At 42.9% G+C, this 19,398-nt stretch overlaps 1 protein-coding gene across 4 annotated transcripts; it reads left to right on the plus strand.

The window, feature by feature from the left end:
* The first annotated feature begins 933 nt into the window (after positions 1–933).
* On the plus strand, positions 934–12,544 carry LOC110540938 (zinc finger protein 235-like). Of its 4 annotated transcripts, none has more exons than XM_021627721.2 (4): positions 934–1,005; positions 2,058–2,119; positions 4,881–5,007; positions 9,044–12,544. In XM_021627721.2, the coding sequence occupies exons 2-4, from the start codon at positions 2,105–2,107 to the stop codon at positions 10,927–10,929; spliced, it is 2,028 nt and encodes a 675-aa protein (XP_021483396.1). In that variant the 5' UTR covers positions 934–1,005; positions 2,058–2,104; the 3' UTR covers positions 10,930–12,544. The 4 variants fall into 4 exon arrangements, with proteins under 4 accessions (XP_021483396.1, XP_060222328.1, XP_021483395.1 ...); XM_060366345.1 differs by lacking the exon at positions 934–1,005 and adding an exon at positions 1,013–1,269 and having other exon boundaries at positions 2,003–2,119; XM_021627720.2 differs by lacking the exon at positions 934–1,005 and adding an exon at positions 1,013–1,269.
* Positions 12,545–19,398: the final 6,854 nt, after the last annotated feature.

Genomic DNA, 19,398 nt, shown 5'->3' on the forward strand with positions numbered 1-19,398 from the left:
AGTTTTTAGAGACAGGGTTTCTCTCTGTAGCTCTAGCTGTCCTGGAATATGAATTATAGACCAAGCTGGACTCAAACTCACAAAGATCTGCCTCCTGAGTAGTGGGGGAAAAGGTGTGAGCCACCACAACTGGCTATGGTGGTGAGGGTTTGTTTTGTTTTGAATATAGGATCTCCTTTAATTTCAGACTAGACTAGAAGATGGACTAGAAGATGGTCCTGTCCCCCATCCTCTCAGCGCATGCTGAGAGACAGTGTAGGACCGGTTCCCAGGGCCCACAGTGAAAGGCTCACAACCGCCTGTTAGTCCAGTTCCTGGATCTTACGCCCTCTTCTGGCCTCTGAAGACGCCGCATGAAAAGTAAATAAAAAATTAAACAAAGGAACAAAACTTAATTGAATTCTTCTGGCATTAGGCAGGTTGTAGTTTAAAGTCTGAGTTTTAGGACTATAATAACTCTTTGTAGCTGTGGATTGGAGGTCAGTATCTTGTGATGGAAATTGAAGAACAAAACATTACAATATAAAAAACAAAAACCGACTACTTAAGTGGCCTCCACAATATATTGGCGATGCAAGAGAAAATGAATAAACTGGTAGACAGCATGATAGACATTACTAAATCCAAACCACAGACAAATAGCCTGAAAATGTATTACCAAACCACTGCTGATCGTACACGCTTTTAATACCAGCACTTTTGAGGCAGAGGAGGGTGGGTATCTGTGAGTCCGAGGGAAGCCAGGACTACACTGTCTCGGAAAAACATAAAATAACAACATAGCATTTCAAAGGTGAACAAACCGAAAAGCTATTAGAAAAGCGAACTCCCAAAACTCTATTTCCATAGACCTCTCTGTACTTATAATTGCACGGAATTTATGGACACTAGTACCGGAAAGTACCAGAGCTTCCGCTGAGGCATTCTGGGAATTGTAGTTCCAGCGCCAATGGCGGCCAAGGTCGCTTCCGCTCCCGGGAGGCGAGGCTCCCAGCTGAGCAAAAGGTGAGGTGAGATCCGGGGTCGTCCGGAGCCCTTCGTGAGCGCTCGCGCGCCCGCTGTCTCCCCTCAGGGACCGAGGCCGCGGCCCGGGGAGGAGCGGGCGGCGGGGGCCGGGTCGTCTGTCGCTGCGCTCTGCCTGGGGCGGCGCTGCCCGGGTGCCCTGGACCCTCTCAGCTGCTGCCGGAGCCTCCGGGAGAGTCCAGCTTCCCACGGAGCCCGGCGGAGGAGCTGTGAGGACCGCGGGCCGGTGCGCCGAAGCCCCCAGTGGTGTGCAACTGCGATTTTAAATATGATTTTCCATGTGTCTGTGTATTTACTTCCTTCCTTAGAGAGGGAGCGTGCCACAGCTTGTGCGTGGAGGAGGTCAGAAGACAACCTGTGGGATTCAGGGAGACTGGAACTCAGGCGTTCAGGCTGGGCGCAGTCACCTTTGCCCGCTGAACCACCTTGATCAAGTGTTTATTGGTCACTATCTTCGTGAACGCGGGAAAAGAGACTTTGTGAAGGCTCTTGCAGAGGAGCAACGTTTACTAATATTTAAACCTTTTGGAGCGGGAACCTGTCGGGTGGGGGTTTAATGCCTGTGTACGGAAACAATTATAGTAAGGTAGACATCAGAGTTACCAGACCCTTCTGAGGGTGGTGGTCAGTCAAGACACAGCGTTCATCAGAGAGTCCAGAGATCCTTAAAATTTGCTTTACTGGGAAGCCCATCACCACAGGCAGCTTTGTGAAGGTGACAGGACTCCACAACCTGGAAGTTGCTGGAAATAGAGAATGTGGGCTTTCCTAACCATCTGCCATGAGTGAGCTGAGGCATGGATGACTTGGTAACCTGGAGGCTTACTCTGCCAGTTAATAGGAAGTAGGTAGAAAATCCAGGTCTGTGTGCACAGACCTGGAATGCCAGCACTTGGGGCTGATGGGAAAGCTGAGGAAGCCATGTGACTTCCCATTGACTGTCCCAGCACAGCTCTCATGAAAGCTTTTCCTCCCCCAGCTTGCTTGCCAGAGCCCTCCCAGCACAGCTCTCATGAAAGCTTTTCCTCCCCCAGCTTGCTTGCCAGAGCCCTGCCTTGTCTCAAAGAGAAGAGAAAGAACCATGACTAAGTTACAGGTAAGTAACCTTGCTTCCCCTCTCCCCCAGCACCAGGGAATGAAAACAGGACCCCTGCATGCTGGACAAGCACTGTGCAGCGCAGCCACACTGAACTGCATGAAAGCATGAGGGGATGTGGCTGAGAAGAAAGGTTTGGTTGGAGGAGGGAAAAGAGGATAGTGGGGGACATGTGCTCAGAGGACATTGCACATGTGAAGATGTAAAAGGATGAACATACTTTGAGATAGAGGAAGGGGACTGGAGGGAGGGGTCTGCTGTTCTGGGACTCTGTGGAGAGAGGCAGAGCCCTGGTGCTCATTGGCAGCCATCCTAGCCTACTGGGCAAGTTGCAGGCCACTGGAAGACCCTGACTCAAGAACAAAAACAAGAAAAGGTGGCCAGCCCCTGAGGAAGGACACCAGCGGTTGTTCTCTAGCCTCTAATGCATGTGCCCCCTCATGTACAGATGTACATTACATGCATGCATACATGTGTACACACACATGCACAGAACACTGCTCACCCTCCTTTCCTGCATTTGGCATCCTGAGTATTCACATCCTGAGTAACCAGGGAGGGTCTGGCTGCCGCCATCTGCACAGCTTCTGGAGTTGACCCATCTCGGGTGATGAAGGAGTGAAGAAAGGACAGATGTGTGTACAGACAAGCTGTGATGGAATGATCCCTTGCTCTGACGTGGAAAAACTGCCTGCTGAGCCCCCAGGAGGTGTGATTCAGGAAATGGAAACCTGAACAGAGCTGGGTGCTGTACAGCATGCCTTTAGTTTCCGCACTTGGGAGGTGGAGTCAGGCTGGGTTCAAGCCCATCCTGATCTACAAAGTAAGTTCAGGATACCCAGGGCTCTGCTACTCTAAGAAATCCTGTCGTGGGGATGGGGGAATGGACCAAAACAACATGAATACTAATGCAATAGAGTATATTCTGCTTAGCGAAGTTTTCAGCTACAAGTACAATCAGGTCCAAGAGGTAAACACTTGCTTTACTCATAAAAGTGGTGATGTGCCCAGTTAATTTGTAGCCTTAAGTATCACTGATTCTCTGTATTCCAGCCTAAATTGGACACTTTAAAAAAAAAATCTATGTTTTTTTGGTAAGGGATTAAAAATAGTTTTTTGGAACCTTTCACTTAATTAAATTTTTGTTTTATACTTCTTGTGTGTATATAGACGGTGCTTTTATATATACATGCACACACACACACACATATGATGCGGGCTTTATGGAACACTGTGGCCATGAATGACATAATACAGAGAAGGTATTGCTGGACATATATTGGTTGCTTAGTACATATCCTTTCTGTGGTCTCATTTAGTCCATTCAGGGACATTGTGATGTAGGTACTGGTATACAGATGGGGAAACTGAGGCCCTGAGAAGTTGTCCAAGCCAGAGCTTATGAACCAACGTCCTTAAGGTTTGCAGAGCCTGTGTTCGCACCTATGACCCTGAATGCCACTGCTGTTGGCCAAGGTGTGTTCCTGAGAACACAGAATGAGACCTGAATGTCTGCTTCAGAAGATTTCCAAAGGCTTGTGTCTTATATGTTTTTTTTTTTTTTTCCTCTTCCTCCCCGCCTGAGATGGAGTTTCTCCATACAGCCCTTTATAGTCGCCCTGGAACTCACTCTGTAGACTAGGCTGGCCATGAACTCAGAGATCCTCCTGCCTCTTCCTCATGTGTGCTGAGGTCAAAGCTAACCACACCCTGCCCAGTAGTGTGGGTTTCTGTAGATGCAACAAAACACCATGACCAAAAAGCAAGTTGGGGAGGAAAGAGGTTTTGGCTTACACTTCTATGTTGCTGTTCATCATTGAAGGAAGTCAGGACAGGAACTCAAACAGAGCAGGAACTTGGAGGCAGGAGCTGAAGCAGAGGCCATGGAGGGTGCTACTTACCTCCTTTTCCCCCATGGCTTATTCATTCTGCTTTCTTACAGAATCCAGGACTACTAACCCAGGATGGCCCTGCCCACAAAGGCCTGTGCCCTGCCATATCAGTCATTAATTTAAAAAAAAAAAAATCCTTTACTGCTGGATCTTATGGGGGTCTCTCTTTCAGTGCAGGGGGCAGGGTGTTCTGGAACTCTCTTCGTACACTAGGCTGGCCTGTGCCTCTCAAGTAATGGGATCAAAGGCCTGTGCCACTATAGTCCAACTTAGGAGGCATTTTCTTATTTGAATTCTTGTGTCAAGTTAACACAAAACTAGCCAGTACAGCCTGTGACATTGACAGGGCTAAGGACATGATGACTGATTCAGACTTGAGTGCCATCCACCAGATACTTCTGGATACACAAGCATTTCACAAAATGGGGAATTTTTGGATTTGGAAATATTTGCATAGGCTAGAGTCATCAGAGAGGAAGGAGCCTCCGGAAGATCCACCTGTAAGGCATTTTAATTAGTGACCAATGTGGGAGGGCCAGCCCTCAGTGGGTGGTGCCATCCCTGGGCTTGTGGTCCTGGGTTCTGTGAGGAAGCAGGCTGAGCAAGCCATAGAGGCAACCCAGAAAGTACCCCTCCATGGCCTCTGCATCAGCTCCTGTTTCCAGGTTCCAGCTCTGCTTGAGGTCCTGTCCTGGCTTCCTTCAAAAATGAAGAGAAAAACAGAAGTGTAAGCCAGCTTGACTTTTGGTCATGGGGTTTAGTACATGACTAATAACATCCCTAACTAAGACAGTAGGGACTCTGAAAACAGTTGCTCAGGTCCTCCTGGCATTGGGTAAGAAACTGAGGTGGCATGTTTGTTGTTCCAGGAGGCAGTGACGTTTAGGGATGTGGCCGTGGTCTTCAGTGAGGAGGAGCTAGAGCTCCTGGATGCTGCCCAGAGGAAGCTGTACCATGACGTGATGCTGGAGAACTTCAGAAACCTTCTGTCAGTGGGTGAGGATGGCGCCCTGTGTCCCCTGGCAATGTCAAAGATTCATTTCTGATGTCTTAAGTTACACTCCACTGTTTTCGTTTTAGGTTTATTTAGTTTGTAGTTAGTGTATATTTGAGTGTTTTGTCTGCATATTTGTCTGTGCACCATATTCATTTGTGGTGTCCATAGAGACCAGAAGAAGGCATCAGATCCCCTGGAAATGGAGTAACAGATGGTTCTAAATGAGCATGTGGGTGCAGAAACCCAGCCTGTGCCCTGTCAGTATAGCCATTGCTCCGAATCGCTGAGCCATCTCTCCAGCCTCCACTTTATTTTTTAAGAGTGAAATTTACACATAGATCGTGTGCTTTAAATAAAAATTTATGAACATTTGTGAGTGGCAGCATGCATGCTGGTGGGTGTGGGTTTGTGTGAATGCCTGTGTGCATGTATGTGTGTGTGTGTCTTAGTCAATGCCATGACCATGGCAACTCCTATAAAAGAAAGCATTTAATTGGGGCATGTTTAATGTTTCTGAGGTTTAGTCCACAATCATCATGGTGGGGAGCATGGCAGCGTTCAGCAGGACATGGTAGCAGGGAGTTCTGCATCTGGATCTAAAGGCAGCAGGAAGAGAGAGGCCCAGTGACACACTTCTTCAAAACAATGCCACACCTACTGATCCCTTCAAGCCACCTCCTATGGACCAAGCATTCAAACACTTCAGCCTGTGGAGCCCACTCTCATTCAAACCACCACATTCCACTCCCTGGGCCCCACAGGCTTGTAGCCAGATCAGAATGCAACACACATTCAGTCCAACCACAAAAGTCCCCATAGTCTATCACAGTGTCAACCCTGTCCAAGTCCAAAGCTCAAAGCCTCATCTTAGACTGATGCAATCTCTTACCTATAATCTCCTAAAATATCAAAATAAAAAAAGCAGATCACATAATCCAACATACAATGGCACAGACTGTATGATTCTAAAAGGGAGGAAAGGAGCACAGTGAGGAAATTCTGAACCAAAACAAGAATCAAAACCAGGAAAGCAAACTCCAAACTATGCAACACCCTGTCTGATGTCAAAATGCTCTCTAGATCTCTGACTTCTTTCAGCTTTGTTTACTGTAACACACTTGTTTATGTTGGGCTGTCTACTCCCTGTTAGCAGCTTTCTTTAGCACAGATCCCATGGTTGTGGTATCTGTATCCTCTTGGGGTTTCCATGGCAATCCATGCTTCACAGCTTCACACAGTGGCCTCTCTGAGCCTCTGTCTAGGTACACCTGCCACACACCTGGCCTCAGTGGCTTTCCTTAGCTTCAGAGAGTTTCCACAGCTGATTTCTTGTGTCCTTGATCCATACAGGTGCATGCACCCACAGGACACCCAGCACCACTTCTGCTCTTGTCTTGGGGGCATCTCCCCACAACTGAATAGTCCTATTGTGCTGCTCCCTTTTCTGTCTCAGCTGTTGTCACTTACTTCTTTCTGGCCAAAATGCTCTTTCCCAGTGGAGTGCCATTCTCTTTCTCTGTCTCTCTCTCTCTCTCTGTGAGTGTGTCTCTCTCCTCTCTTTCTTTTTCTCTGCATTCCTCTGCTCAGGAGTCCTTGCAGTCCTGCTCTGAGGGGCAGCTTTACATGTGTCTCACTCTCCACATGCTGCACTTGCTCCCTTGTTGCCTGAGCACAGTGACACCTGTTGCCATTGGTTTAGTTTCAGTTGTGATGACATACACCAAAAGAGTGCTTGCACACTGTGAGCAATGGCTCCTTGAAGCCCATGGCCCTGGTGCAGCTGCAGCAATGTCCATCTTCCTGTTTCTCCTTTCCTCAGAAACCCTTTCCTCTTCTTCACAAGAGCATCCTCTCCCAACCTGCAGTCTTGTTCCTCTTCCTGTTTCTCCCACTGACATTTAGAATTCTCAGTGTGTCATTCAAGCCACAGAACTTTTGTCCCAGGATCACTGGACCTTCTACTTCACTTCCTTTTTGTTTTAGCTTCACAAGTTTTTTGGTTCACCGTCGTTGTTTCCCATCTGTTGTAAGTAACAATTAATATTTATTGTTGATATATCTTCTGGTAAAGCTTGCTGTTAATCCTAAACAGCTATATAACCAAATCACCACACAGAGACTGGGTTTGTTTGTTTTTTTTTAATTAACCTAGAACACAATGGTGGGCAATAATTACCCCCTTTTAAACCTCCAAGCCCTCATAGTTTCCTAACATTTAGATTTTACCCATTATACTTGCTTTTTGTGAAATCTTAGGTCTGGTTCTTTCTCCACATCATTCCAAGATCTGTTCTCCAGCCCCTGTTCTCCTAGCTCTGCCCCTGCCCTTTTACCTCCCACTCTTTTCCTGTCCTCTGGCTCCTCCCTTTCTTCCTGCTTCCTTTCCCTTTCTCAACATTGTAGCTAGTTGCTTTATTTTGGCATGTTTACCCAAAGTTGAGACAAGTGATGCTTAGAATAAGTATCACAATGCAATGTCCGGATTGAAACCAGAGAGTGAGGGAGAGAAATCAGCATTTGAATGAACAAGGGTAAGGTGTATACATTCCAAAAGAACATTATACCAATACCCATCCTGTTGTATGATATGATTAATATTTACTATTGATTTATCTTCTGGTAAAGCTTGCTGTTAATCTTAAACAGCTATATAACCAAATCACCACACAGAGACTGGATTTTAGTTAACCTAGAACACAATGCTGGGCAATATTTACTCCCTCCTAAACCTCCAAGCCCTCAGTTTCCTAACATTTAGATTTCCCACATTATACTTGCTTTTTGTGAAATCTTAGGTCTGGTTCATGCTCCATGTCCTCCAAGATCTCTCCTCCAGCTCTGCTCTCCTCGCTCTCCTCTCCTCACTCATTTCTTGTCCTACTCCTCCCACTCCTTTCCTGCTCTCTAGCTCCTCCCCTCTTTCCTGTCCTCTGGCTCCTCCCATTTCACAACATTGTATCTTGTTGCTTTATTTTGTCCTGTTTACACAAGAGTTGAGACAGGATGCTTATAGTGAGTATCACAATGCAATGTCCGGATTGAAACCAGAGAGTGTCGGGGAGAAATCAGCATTTGAATTAACAAGGGTAAGGCATATACATTTTAAAAGGACATTATACCAACACCATCCTGATAGTTTGTTCATTTTCTCGTTTTCTTGGGGTACCTGGCAGATAGTGTTGCAACCTTTCTTATTCTGTCAGGACATCTGCAGCTGTAGGTTGGCAGCTGGGATCTGCCTCATTTTTTGAGCTGCTTCCCCCTGCTCCTTTGTGAGTCTGGCAAGGCGTTTGAAGAAAACCAAATCGATCCTGCTCGTGCATTTTTCTTTAACCAGGAAAAGCCCTTCCCTAATCAGCAGATGTGTTTTGATTCTTGCCATACTAACACTGTAGCTGTCTTCTCACAGTTTCCAAGCAAGATTGTGTTCTGAAATCATTTCAATCTCCTATACAGGTGTGCTCTCAAACACAGTTACTTCCTCGACCAAGACAATGTCTTCTGTGCCTTTGCTGTTGCATGAATCTCTGCATACCTGATTTCTTTCTCTCAGCCTCCAAACCTCCCAGTGCCTTCCAATTACAATCTCTCTCCCTGGCTCCTACTCAGGTGAATCAATTGGTCTTCAGACAGGTTAAGATGGGGCAGGTCTGGTTTTTCTCTGCTTGCTCCAGTCTCAGTGAGGATTCACAGCCATGTGTACTGTAGCCCACACCATTCCTGAATTTAAAATGCCCAGCTGCTGCTCAGTGCTTCCTTCCCATTATTCATCTGCACAGCTACACAGGAGCACAGTGAGGCAGAAACTCAGCAGAGGCTGACGATGAATTTAAGTGTTCACTCCTCAGCTGACCCTAAATTTTCCACCATGGTCAAATGTGCTCTTAAGTGTGTGCTGTTGTTGTTGCTCAGAGCTCTCGGCAGGACAGTCATCTTTGACCCTGGTCTCCAGTAACACTTCCAAAGAGAAATGAGGACTCAGACCCTTGATGACCCATCCTTGCTGATATCACCTTCTGTTCTCTATGCTTTCAGGAGCCCAGAGTCCAAAGAAGATGGAGTGTCTTCGTGAGGCATTAATAAGGTGCCTTTCACTGGGGCGTCTTCCATGCTGGCAAATGGCAAACCATGATGTCAACAAACTGGCCAGAACTCAAGCTGTCATAAACACTCAAGGAAAAGGTTCTCACTTCTTGGAGCAATGTCATTCCTCCTGCCACATGGGAGTGGAAGAGCCTTCCTGGGCCTCAGAGTATGACAGCTATCTTGAGAGTCTCACAAACGCCCTTTCCAGTGTTACTGAATATGAGGAATTTCTGTCTGTCAGAGCTCAGCATTCTTGGAGTAAAACACATCTTAGTGAGAGACAGAACCATCAGAAACACTGTCCACAGACTTCGGTGAAAAGTAGTGCATTGCTGTTGGCTTCGGATGTTGACATTCCAACTTGCACGTCCCACCACAATAACAATATACTCCTTAAAAGAGAGAAAGCCCAAAGAAACAGTGACTGTGATAAAGTCATCTTTCATGTATCACCCCTCACTCAGCATAGTGTTTACACAGAACACAAGACCTACCAGTGCAGCAAGGGCCAAGAAGTCTTCACTGACAGCCCTGGCCTAGAACTCCATCAGCAGGTCCTCTTAGGAAAGGAGTCCCCTGTATGTAGTACACACGTGGACACAAAGCATAACTCCATTGTCCCCATTCAACAAAGTGCTCTTCCTGGAAAAAAACGCTACTGGTGTCACGACTGTGGCAAGAGTTTCAGTCAGAGCTCAAACCTTCAGAATCACCAGAGAGTACACACGGGTGAGAAGCCCTACCGATGTGACACCTGTGGGAAAGGCTTCAGCCGCAAGTGGGATCTCAAAATCCACAGCCGAGTGCACACAGGAGAGAAACCTTACAAGTGTAAGGTGTGTGGGAAGGGCTTCACAAAGTGGGAGCACCGCCAGATCCATGAGAGAACTCACACAGGAGAGAAGCCATATAAGTGTGGCGACTGTGGCAAATGCTTCACTTATAGCTCCAACCTTCACAGGCACCAGAGAGTCCACACTGAGGAGAAACCCTACAAGTGTGATGAGTGTGGGAAGCGCTTTCGCTCAAATTCCAACCTTCACAGCCATCAGCAGGTCCACACAGGAGAGAAGCCATATAAATGTGAAGAATGCGATAAGGGTTTCAGTTCAGTGTCAAACTTCCGAAGCCACCAGCGGGTCCATACAGGAGAAAAGCCATTTTCCTGTAATGTGTGTGGGAAACGCTTCAGTTTGAGCTCAAATTTTCAAGCCCATCAGAGAGTTCACTCTGGGGAGAAACCATACAGATGTGATGTGTGTGGGAAGCACTTCACCTGGAGATTGAGCCTTCACAGTCACCAGAGTGTCCACACAGGAGAGAAACCCTATAAATGTGAGGAGTGTGGGAAAGGCTTCAGTCATGCCTCCAGTTTACAGGCTCATCGCAGCATCCACACTGGCAAGAAACCATTCAAATGCAATGAGTGCCAGAAGTGGTTCAGTAAGGCCTCGAACCTCCAGTCCCACCAGAGGGTGCACACGGGAGAAAAGCCCTACAAATGTCACACGTGTGGAAAAGCCTTTAGCCAGAGGTCCTATGTCCAAATCCATCAGGTAATTCACACTGGAGAGAAGCCATTCAAGTGTAAGGTGTGTGGGAAGCAATTCAAATGGAGCTCAGAGCTTAGTGCTCACAGGAGGGTCCACATAGGGGAGCAACCCTACATGTGTCAGCAATGTGGGAAAGCCTTCAGTCAGGCCTCACACTTCCACATGCACCAGAGGGTCCACACTGGGGAGAGGCCCTACATCTGTGGCATCTGCTATAAGGGTTTCAGGCAGAAATCACATCTTGTCTACCACCAGAAGGTCCACACTGCAAAAAACCTCTAGGTTTGTTTTGCTCTCAGGTGGGCTGATAATAATCATGCTGCTGATTATTAAAGGCTCCCCCCAAAACTCAGAAGCTCTGTAGAGAGAAACTGTGTTTTGGTTATTTTCCCCTCAACTCATTTTCGTATTTGGTTCATTATGCAAAAGGGTGATTGTATTTTAGAATGGATCTTAGCATACAAAGTAAAAAAAAAAATTAAAGACATAGAAATGGTTTCTGATTTAATTATGAAGGAGAAATTTAAAAAAAAAAAATGAAGAATTGTCAATTGTCAGGAACAGACCCAACAGAAATTGTAGTTTCTCATAATACTGAGATTATGTCATTATGCATAATCAATGAAGATTGACAGAGAGGTTGTAGAACTAAGAGAAATTAACTAATATTCCAAAACCAAATGACTTCAGTTTATAAAAAGAACTAACTGAATTCTCCCGCAGTAAAAAGAACACCAATTCCTGAAGCACTCACATTTATATTAACTGGTTATAAGTCAGAAAAAAAAAATAAAGTAATTCAAAGCCCATATGTTTCAGTTTAGAGTTCTATGCCAGTCTTATGCTACTATTAAATTTTCCTGAGTCTCTTAATATGGTTACTAACTCTCAATATGCAGAAAGAGTTGCTTTGCATATAAAAACGGCTGAAGTTATTCAGGATGATTCAAGATTGACTTCACTGTTTATTCAAGTACAAGTGATCAGAATAAAAATTGTATATAACATATCAGATCCCATATGTGTCTAATAGGCCTTCTAGTATAGGGTGATGATGGAATTGATAAACTATTAATAAGAAATGTGCTAGTGTCAGAATTTCACAAGAAACACCATGTTAACAGCAAAGGTTTAAAAGGGGATGTTTTTTATTCTCACTTGGCAACAAGCCAAGGAATTTATAAGAAAATATCCTATTTATAATGAAATTCCATTACCTGCAGGGAATAACCCAGAAGGTACCCAAAGAAATGGTGTTTGGCAAATGGATGTGTTCTGTTTTGCAGAGTGGAAAATTAAAATGTGTGTGCCATACCATAGACACATATTCAGGAATTCAATGGCAACTGCTTTAAGTTCTGAAAAGCTGATTCTGTAGTTAACGCATTTCTTGGATGCTATGCTATGGCAATTATAAGAAGAAATACTTGTACTGATTAAAACTGACAGTGCTTCAGCATATGTCTCTAGTATAACGGAGCAGTTTCTGCATATCATATTATAGGTATAACACAACCTTGATCAAAAAACCATTGTTGACAGATCTAATCATACTTTAAAAGATGCTTAACCAACAAAAAGGTATAACAGACTCTCAGAGATAGATTATGTAATGCTTTAGGAACTTTATATTTTTAAGTGATGAACAAACAAATAACAGCCTCTGAGAGACATTGGCTTATTAAAAAAAACAAAACAAAAACAAAAACCTGAACTAAATCAGCCTGTTTATGTTAAGGTTGTCCTAACTTCAGAATGGAAGACAGGAAATGTATTACACTGGAGAAATGTCTCTGTATTTGTTTCATCAGGAGGGGAACAAAAATCCAAAACAAACAAACAAAACAAACAAACAAAAAACCACCAAAACAATAACAAACAAACCCGGTTTCATCCAGTTTTATAAAAATCAGATTTGACCAGGGGAAAACCCCCTGAAGATCTTGGCTGAAGACATGAAAGAAAAATCAAGAGGACCAACAACAGATAACACATATTGCTGACCCCTCTGCAAGGGAATAATTCTGAGACTGGCTTAGACATGAAAATATCTTCAGCCAGACCTTCTACTCTGCATAGCCAATAAATCTTGTTAGCTACTAAATCCTCAGGACTCATCATGCCATTCATATGGAATGGATGAAAATTTTTACAGTTTGGGGTTTGAACAGGTTCTTCCCTGATAGACTCATGTGTTTGAATGTTTGGTCCATGGAGAGTGGCACTGTTAGGAAGTACCATGTTGTTGGAGTAGGTGTAGCCTCATTGGAGGAAGTGTGTCACGGGGTGGGGGGGGTGTTGAGGTCTCCTCTTATGCTCATGCTCCACCCTGTGCACAAGAGAACACCCTCTTGGCTGCCTGTGGATGACAGTGCCATTCTACTACCTTCATCAATACCATGCCTGCCATGCTTCCTGCCATGATTATAATGGACTGAACCTCCGAAACTACCAACACCAATTAAATGTTTTCTTTATAAGAGTTGCCTGTGTCACAGTGTCCCTTCACAGCAATAAAACCCAAAATAAGACAGTTGTACAGTCCAAACTAGTTTATATGAAAGACGTCTTTTACCTGCTCATGCAAAGAGCAGAGATCTGTATACTACTGACATTCCATACATGTATTAATGCAAAAATGGATATTACTTGTGAAAGATGATATGTTTGTAGAACAAAAGGACCAGTGAAGTTAGAGCAGCCCTGACTGGATTCATCCTGGAGGATGCTGAAAAGATGCAGAGAAGCATGCTGAAACATATTTGATCCAACCTCAGAGTGCTGTGATAGCTGTTTTATCAAAACTTGCTTTCAAGACAACTTCCAAGAAAGCTGCTGATACCAGATGACCCCAGTTGGTTCATCCTCACAGACTGTTCAGTCAGGACTTCATTTAAGCCTGCACTTTCATAGCACACAGAGACGGGACAGCTAGCATTCTTAATAGTGGCCAATATCCCAATTTTCTTGGGCCCCTAAAAAAGGAAAATGATACCCCCAGACAGCAGGAAGCAATTTTAAGAGCGTGATGAGTCAACCCAACTTGCTTTGGTTAGTTTTATGATTTGTTGTTGGATATAAATATTTATTATTAATATGTCTTTTAGTTAAGCAGTTATTCCTAAACCAGCTGTATACCCAAATCACCACACAGAGACTGGGATTTATTTAATTAACCTAGAGCAGAATGCTGGGCAATGATTACTCCATCCTAAATCTCCAAACCTGCATAATTTCCTATCATTCAGATTCACCCATTATACTTGGTTTTAGTGACATCCTAGGTCCAGACTGTCTCTCCACATGTTTCCAAGACCTCTCTTGCAGATTCTCCTCCTCCTCCTTCTTCTCTCTCTCTCTCTCTCTCTCTCTCTCTCTCTCTCTCTCTCTCCTTCCTTCTTCCTCCCACTCTGAACCAGGATCTCCCACCCTATCCTCTCCATTGCTCAACATTGTGGCTGGTTGTTTTAACTGACAATTCAGAGAACAAATAGTAGCATGTTTACACAGACTTGAGACAGGTGATTCTTAGAATAAGTATCACAATGAAATATCTGAATTGAAACCATATAGTTGGGGAGAGAACTCAGCATTTGAATGAACAAGGGTAAGGTGTATACATTCCAAAATAACATTATACCAACAATCATTAAAAGGGGCTCAATTAGGAGTTGTAAATGATCTTGCTCAGGGAGGAAATGTGGTATAGGAGATTGGGCTCAGGGATTTCTCTCCTTTTTCTTCTTTCTTATCTAATGTTAAGGGGGAAAAGGTGAAAAAGGATAAATGGGATATAGGTATAATATAGAAATAGGGTATATTATTGAATCAGTTCTTAAATTATCAATCTAACTGATAGCCAAAAAATCTTACATTGGTATATTTTTGTATTGATAGATATATTGGTATATAGATATATTGGTATATCTTTGTGTATTGATAGAAAATTAAGGTTATATTTGTTTACAACAAACTATGTTTCAACTCTTATTTAAGGTATTGAACCTATGCAATTGGTTTCAAATACAATGTGAAGTTTTAGCCCCTGAGAGCTGCTAATACAACCTGTTTAGGACAATTATGAGATGCAATTTAGAAGCAGCCCCTTGGGGCTGCCCAGGCTTAAGCAGCAGGAGCATGGTTCAGAAACAGATCCAGTAGGAACTGGCTTACAGAGGGACCCTCCTGCTCAGTGTTCTGCAGGACCTGTGGGTGATGACTTGTTCCACTGGCAAGCTAACATCGTGGGCCTGAGTTACAGTCCTTACCAAGGAGGTTTTTTTTTCTTCCTGACCATCAACTTTCCTACAGATTATTCTTTCAAGCCCCCAAAACTTGCTTTCACTACCAAAATATGTCACCCTAATATCAACAGTAATGGAAGCATTTGCCTGGACATCCTGAGGTCACAGTGATCCCCTTGACTGTGCCTTGACTGTGTCCAAAGTTCTCTTGTCCATCTGCAACCCCAACCCTTGTGACCCAGTAGTGCCAGAAATAACCTACACCTACAAGACCAACAGAAGTATGCATCCTCTTTGGGTTGACTTTGTGTGTGGCTTCCCAGATTCCTGTGGACATCTTCCTGCCCAAATAAAGCACATATACAACAGACTAGCAAGAGTGGACACAGAAATATGCTTTTATATGTCTTGAGGGCTTCTTGGGAGACACTGTCCAAGAGATTCTTGCCAGGTAGAATGGCCTTTGTGTGAAGCCCTGAGCTATCAGCTAAGGCACTCACAGAACATCCTCTGCTCACAAATATGTTGGCCACTTTGTTGGCTGTAGAATGTTGGTGCCACTTTCAACCATTGTGGCCTTGACAGTATCACCTTTGATGCCAAATCAGAAACCATCATAGAGTTTTGAAGGAAACCAAAACTTCTATTACAAATCCTGGAAATGGAAAACCTAGGGAAGAGAATAGGAACAACAGATGCAAGTATCACCAACAGAATCCAAGAGATGGAAGAGAAAATCTCAGGAATAGAAAATACCATAGAAGAAATTGATACATCGTCAAAGAAAATGTTAAAGCAAAATAAATAATAATAATAAAATCCTGACACAAAACATCCAGAAAATCTGTGATACTACAAAAAGACTTAACTCTATATAATAGGAATAGAAAATGAAGAGTCCTAGCTCCAAGGTCCAGAAAACATTTTCAACAAAAAAAAAAATTCCCAACCTAAAAGAAGAGATGGCCTTAAACATACAAGAAGTATATAGAACACCAATTAGACTAGACCAAAAAAAGAAAAATTTCCTGCCACATAATAATCAAAACACTAAATATATGGAACAAAAAAAAAAGCAGTATTAAAAACTGCAAGAGGAAAAGGCCAAGTGATTATATAAAGGTAGGCCTATCAGAATTACACCTGACTTCTCAACAGAGACCATAAAAGCCAGAAAGGTCTGGACAGAGATCTTCAAACCTTAAGAGACCACAGATGTCAGCCTACACTACTATACCTAGAAAAACTCTCAATCACCATGGATAGAGAAAACAAGATATTCCAAGACAAAACCAAATTTAAAAAATATCTATCCACACATTCAGCCCTACAGAAAATAAAAGGAAAACTGCATTGCTGGAACCCACTGGCAGAGTTGAATGGTTCTTGAGTAGGGAGTGAGGATTGAAAGAAAAATTAATAAACCAACACACAACACATGGGACCTTTCTGAGAGGCTCTAGTAGAAGCTAGATGCCTAATTTATTCCAGACTGACCCTTTTAAGTCAGAGCAAAAGCACCTTAGTACAATGAATTCACAGGGAAATCAAACAAAAGGTGTGACTTTGCCAGACATCTTACCTGCTGTCTCAAACAAAAAGAGATAGATTTGGTAGCTTATCACTGACTCCACTGAAGGCCAGGGTGAAAGCAGTCTTTCTGCTGAGATATAAATAATAATGCAGCCTGGAAGACCAATGGCTCCACCTCAATGAGGGTAACTACATCCAAAAAACACAGTAAATAAATAATTCCATACCAGTAAAAACAAAAGGAAGTGCACACACTAACACCACCAACATCAAAATAACAGGAATTAATAGTCTTTGGTCATTGATATCTCTTAACATCAATGGTCTTAATTCACCAATAAAAAGACAGTCTGACAGAATGGTTGTAAAAACAGATTCCATCATTCTGCTGCCTACAAGAAACACTCCTCAACAATAAAAATAAATATTACCTCAGAGTAAAGGGCTAGAAAAATGTTCTCTACATAAGCAGACCCAAGAAGCAAGATGGAGTAGCTATTCTAATATCCAATAAAATAGGCTTTCAACCAAAATTATTCAAAAGAGATGGGAAAGGACAAGTTATAATCATCAAAGAAAAAAAATCACCAAGATGACATCTCAATTCTGAACATATATGGCGCAAAAGCAAGTGTACCCACTTTGTAAAGGAAACATTACTAAGGCTTATATCACACATTGAACCACACACACTAATAATACAAGGCTTTAACACCCCTATCTCACCAATGGACAAATCATCAAAACAGAAACTAAACAAAAAATAATGAAACTAACCAACATTATGAGTCAATTAAACTTCACAGATATCTACAGAACATACCATTCAAACACAAAATAATATACCTTCTTTTCAGCACTTCACAGGACCATCTCCAAAATTGACCACATACTCGCTCAAAAAGCAAACCACATCAAATACAAGAAAATTGAAATAACACCTTGTATTCTATCAGAGCACTATTTCAACAACAGAAACAGCAGAATGCCTACAAACTCATGGAAACTAAACAACTCTTAATGACCACTGGATTAGGGAGGAAATAAAGACTTTCTAAAATTCAATGAAAATGAAGGCCCAACATACCCAAACTTATGGGACACAAGGAAAGCAGTGCTAAAAGGAAAGTTCATAGTACTATGTGCCTTCATAAAGAAAATGGAGAGATCTCATATTCTCAATTTAAAGGCACACTTGAAAACTCCAAAAAAAAGCAAGCAAACATACCAAAATAAAGTAGATGGCAGAAAATAATCAAACTCAGGATGAAATCAATAAAATAAAAACAAGACAATAAAAAGAACCAAGAAAACCAAGAGCTGGTTCTTGGAAAAAATAGACAATATATACTAACCCTTAGCCAAACTAACTAAAAGACAGAGGGAGAGTATCCAAATTAATAAAAATCAGAAATTAAAAGGGGGACATAACAACAGACACCAAGGAAATGCCAAGAATCATTAGATCTTACTTCAAAAACCTGCACACCACAAAATTGGAAAATCTAAATGAAATGGATTGTTTTCTTCAGAGGTACCCCTTACTAAGATCAGGTAAACAATTTAAATAGACTATAACCCTTAAGGAAATAAAAGTAGTAATCAGAAGTCTCCCAACCTAAAAAAGCAGACCCGATGGTTTCAGCACAGAATTCTACCAGACTTTCAAAGAAGAGCTAATACCAATACTTCTCAAACTATTCCACAAAAGAGAACAGAAGGAACATTGCCAAACTCATTCCATGAAGTCACAGTAACCTTGATACTTAAACCACACAAAGATATAACAAAGAAACAGAACTTCAGACAAATTTCTTATGAACACTGGTATAAAAATACTCAATAAAATACTCACAAACCAAATCCAGGAACACATCAAAACTATCATCCTTCATGATCAAGGAGGCTTCATCCTAGGAATGCAAGGATGGTTGAATATTTGAAAATCCATCAACATAATCCACCATATAAACAAACTGAATGAAAAAACGTGATCATTGTTAGGGTCTGAAGCTCACTGAAGAAAAGTCCCCAGACTCACATAGTATGCAAACAACAGAAAGTGTTTATTTTCTGCAGAACTACAACATCTTGACAAAATGGTGAAGACCCAGATGCAGGCTCACAGGCCCTATTTATAGATAGTCAGGGGGATTCCAGGGATGAGCAGGTGACCTCAGCCTTGATTGGTGGGCATGGGGCCGATCCTGATTGTCCAGTGGCTAAGAAACTTTCCCAGATATTTATGTTGTGACTATGTCTGGCCCAACCAGCCAGACATTAGGGCTGATACTGATTGGCTGCCCTCTCCTTGTGGCTTTTCTTTTTAGAAACCAAAACCAAAACTGAAACTCAAGCCTAGTCAGGTAAAGTTAAGACTAAAGCATGCCATGTAGTCAGACTGGCCTGATGGTGGGTTAGCTGGAATTAAGTGCTCTCAACATCTCACTGGATGCTGAAAAAGCCTTTGACAAAATCCTTTGACACATTTGAAGTCTTGGAGAGATCAGGTATACAAAGCAGATACCTAAAGACAATTAAGGCAATATATAGCAAGCCAGTAGCCAACATCAAGTTAAATGGAGAGAAACTTAAAGCAATTCCACTAAAATCAGAAACAAGACAAGGCTGCCCACTCTCTCCATTACTATTCAATAAAAATAGAGCAGATACAGAAGAATTGAGGAAATTCTCAACAGATACCTGGCCCAACCAAAGACCCACCCATCAGAGATCATCAATCCCCAACACTACGAACGATACTCTGCTAAGCTTGCAGGCAGGAGTCTGTCAGAGTTGTCTTCTGAGTGGCTTTCCCCAGCAGTGTCTCAAAACAGGTGTTGAGACTCACAGCCAAACATTGGTTGTGTAGGGAGTCTTGGGAAATAGTGAGAGGAAAGAGAAAAGGACCAGGAAGTGACAGGAGCGCCACAAGAAAAACAACAGAGCCAACTAACCAGGACTCTGAGGGGTT

This window comes from Meriones unguiculatus, chromosome 14, assembly GCF_030254825.1.
Source record: "Meriones unguiculatus strain TT.TT164.6M chromosome 14, Bangor_MerUng_6.1, whole genome shotgun sequence".
Taxonomy (NCBI): domain Eukaryota; kingdom Metazoa; phylum Chordata; class Mammalia; order Rodentia; family Muridae; genus Meriones; species Meriones unguiculatus.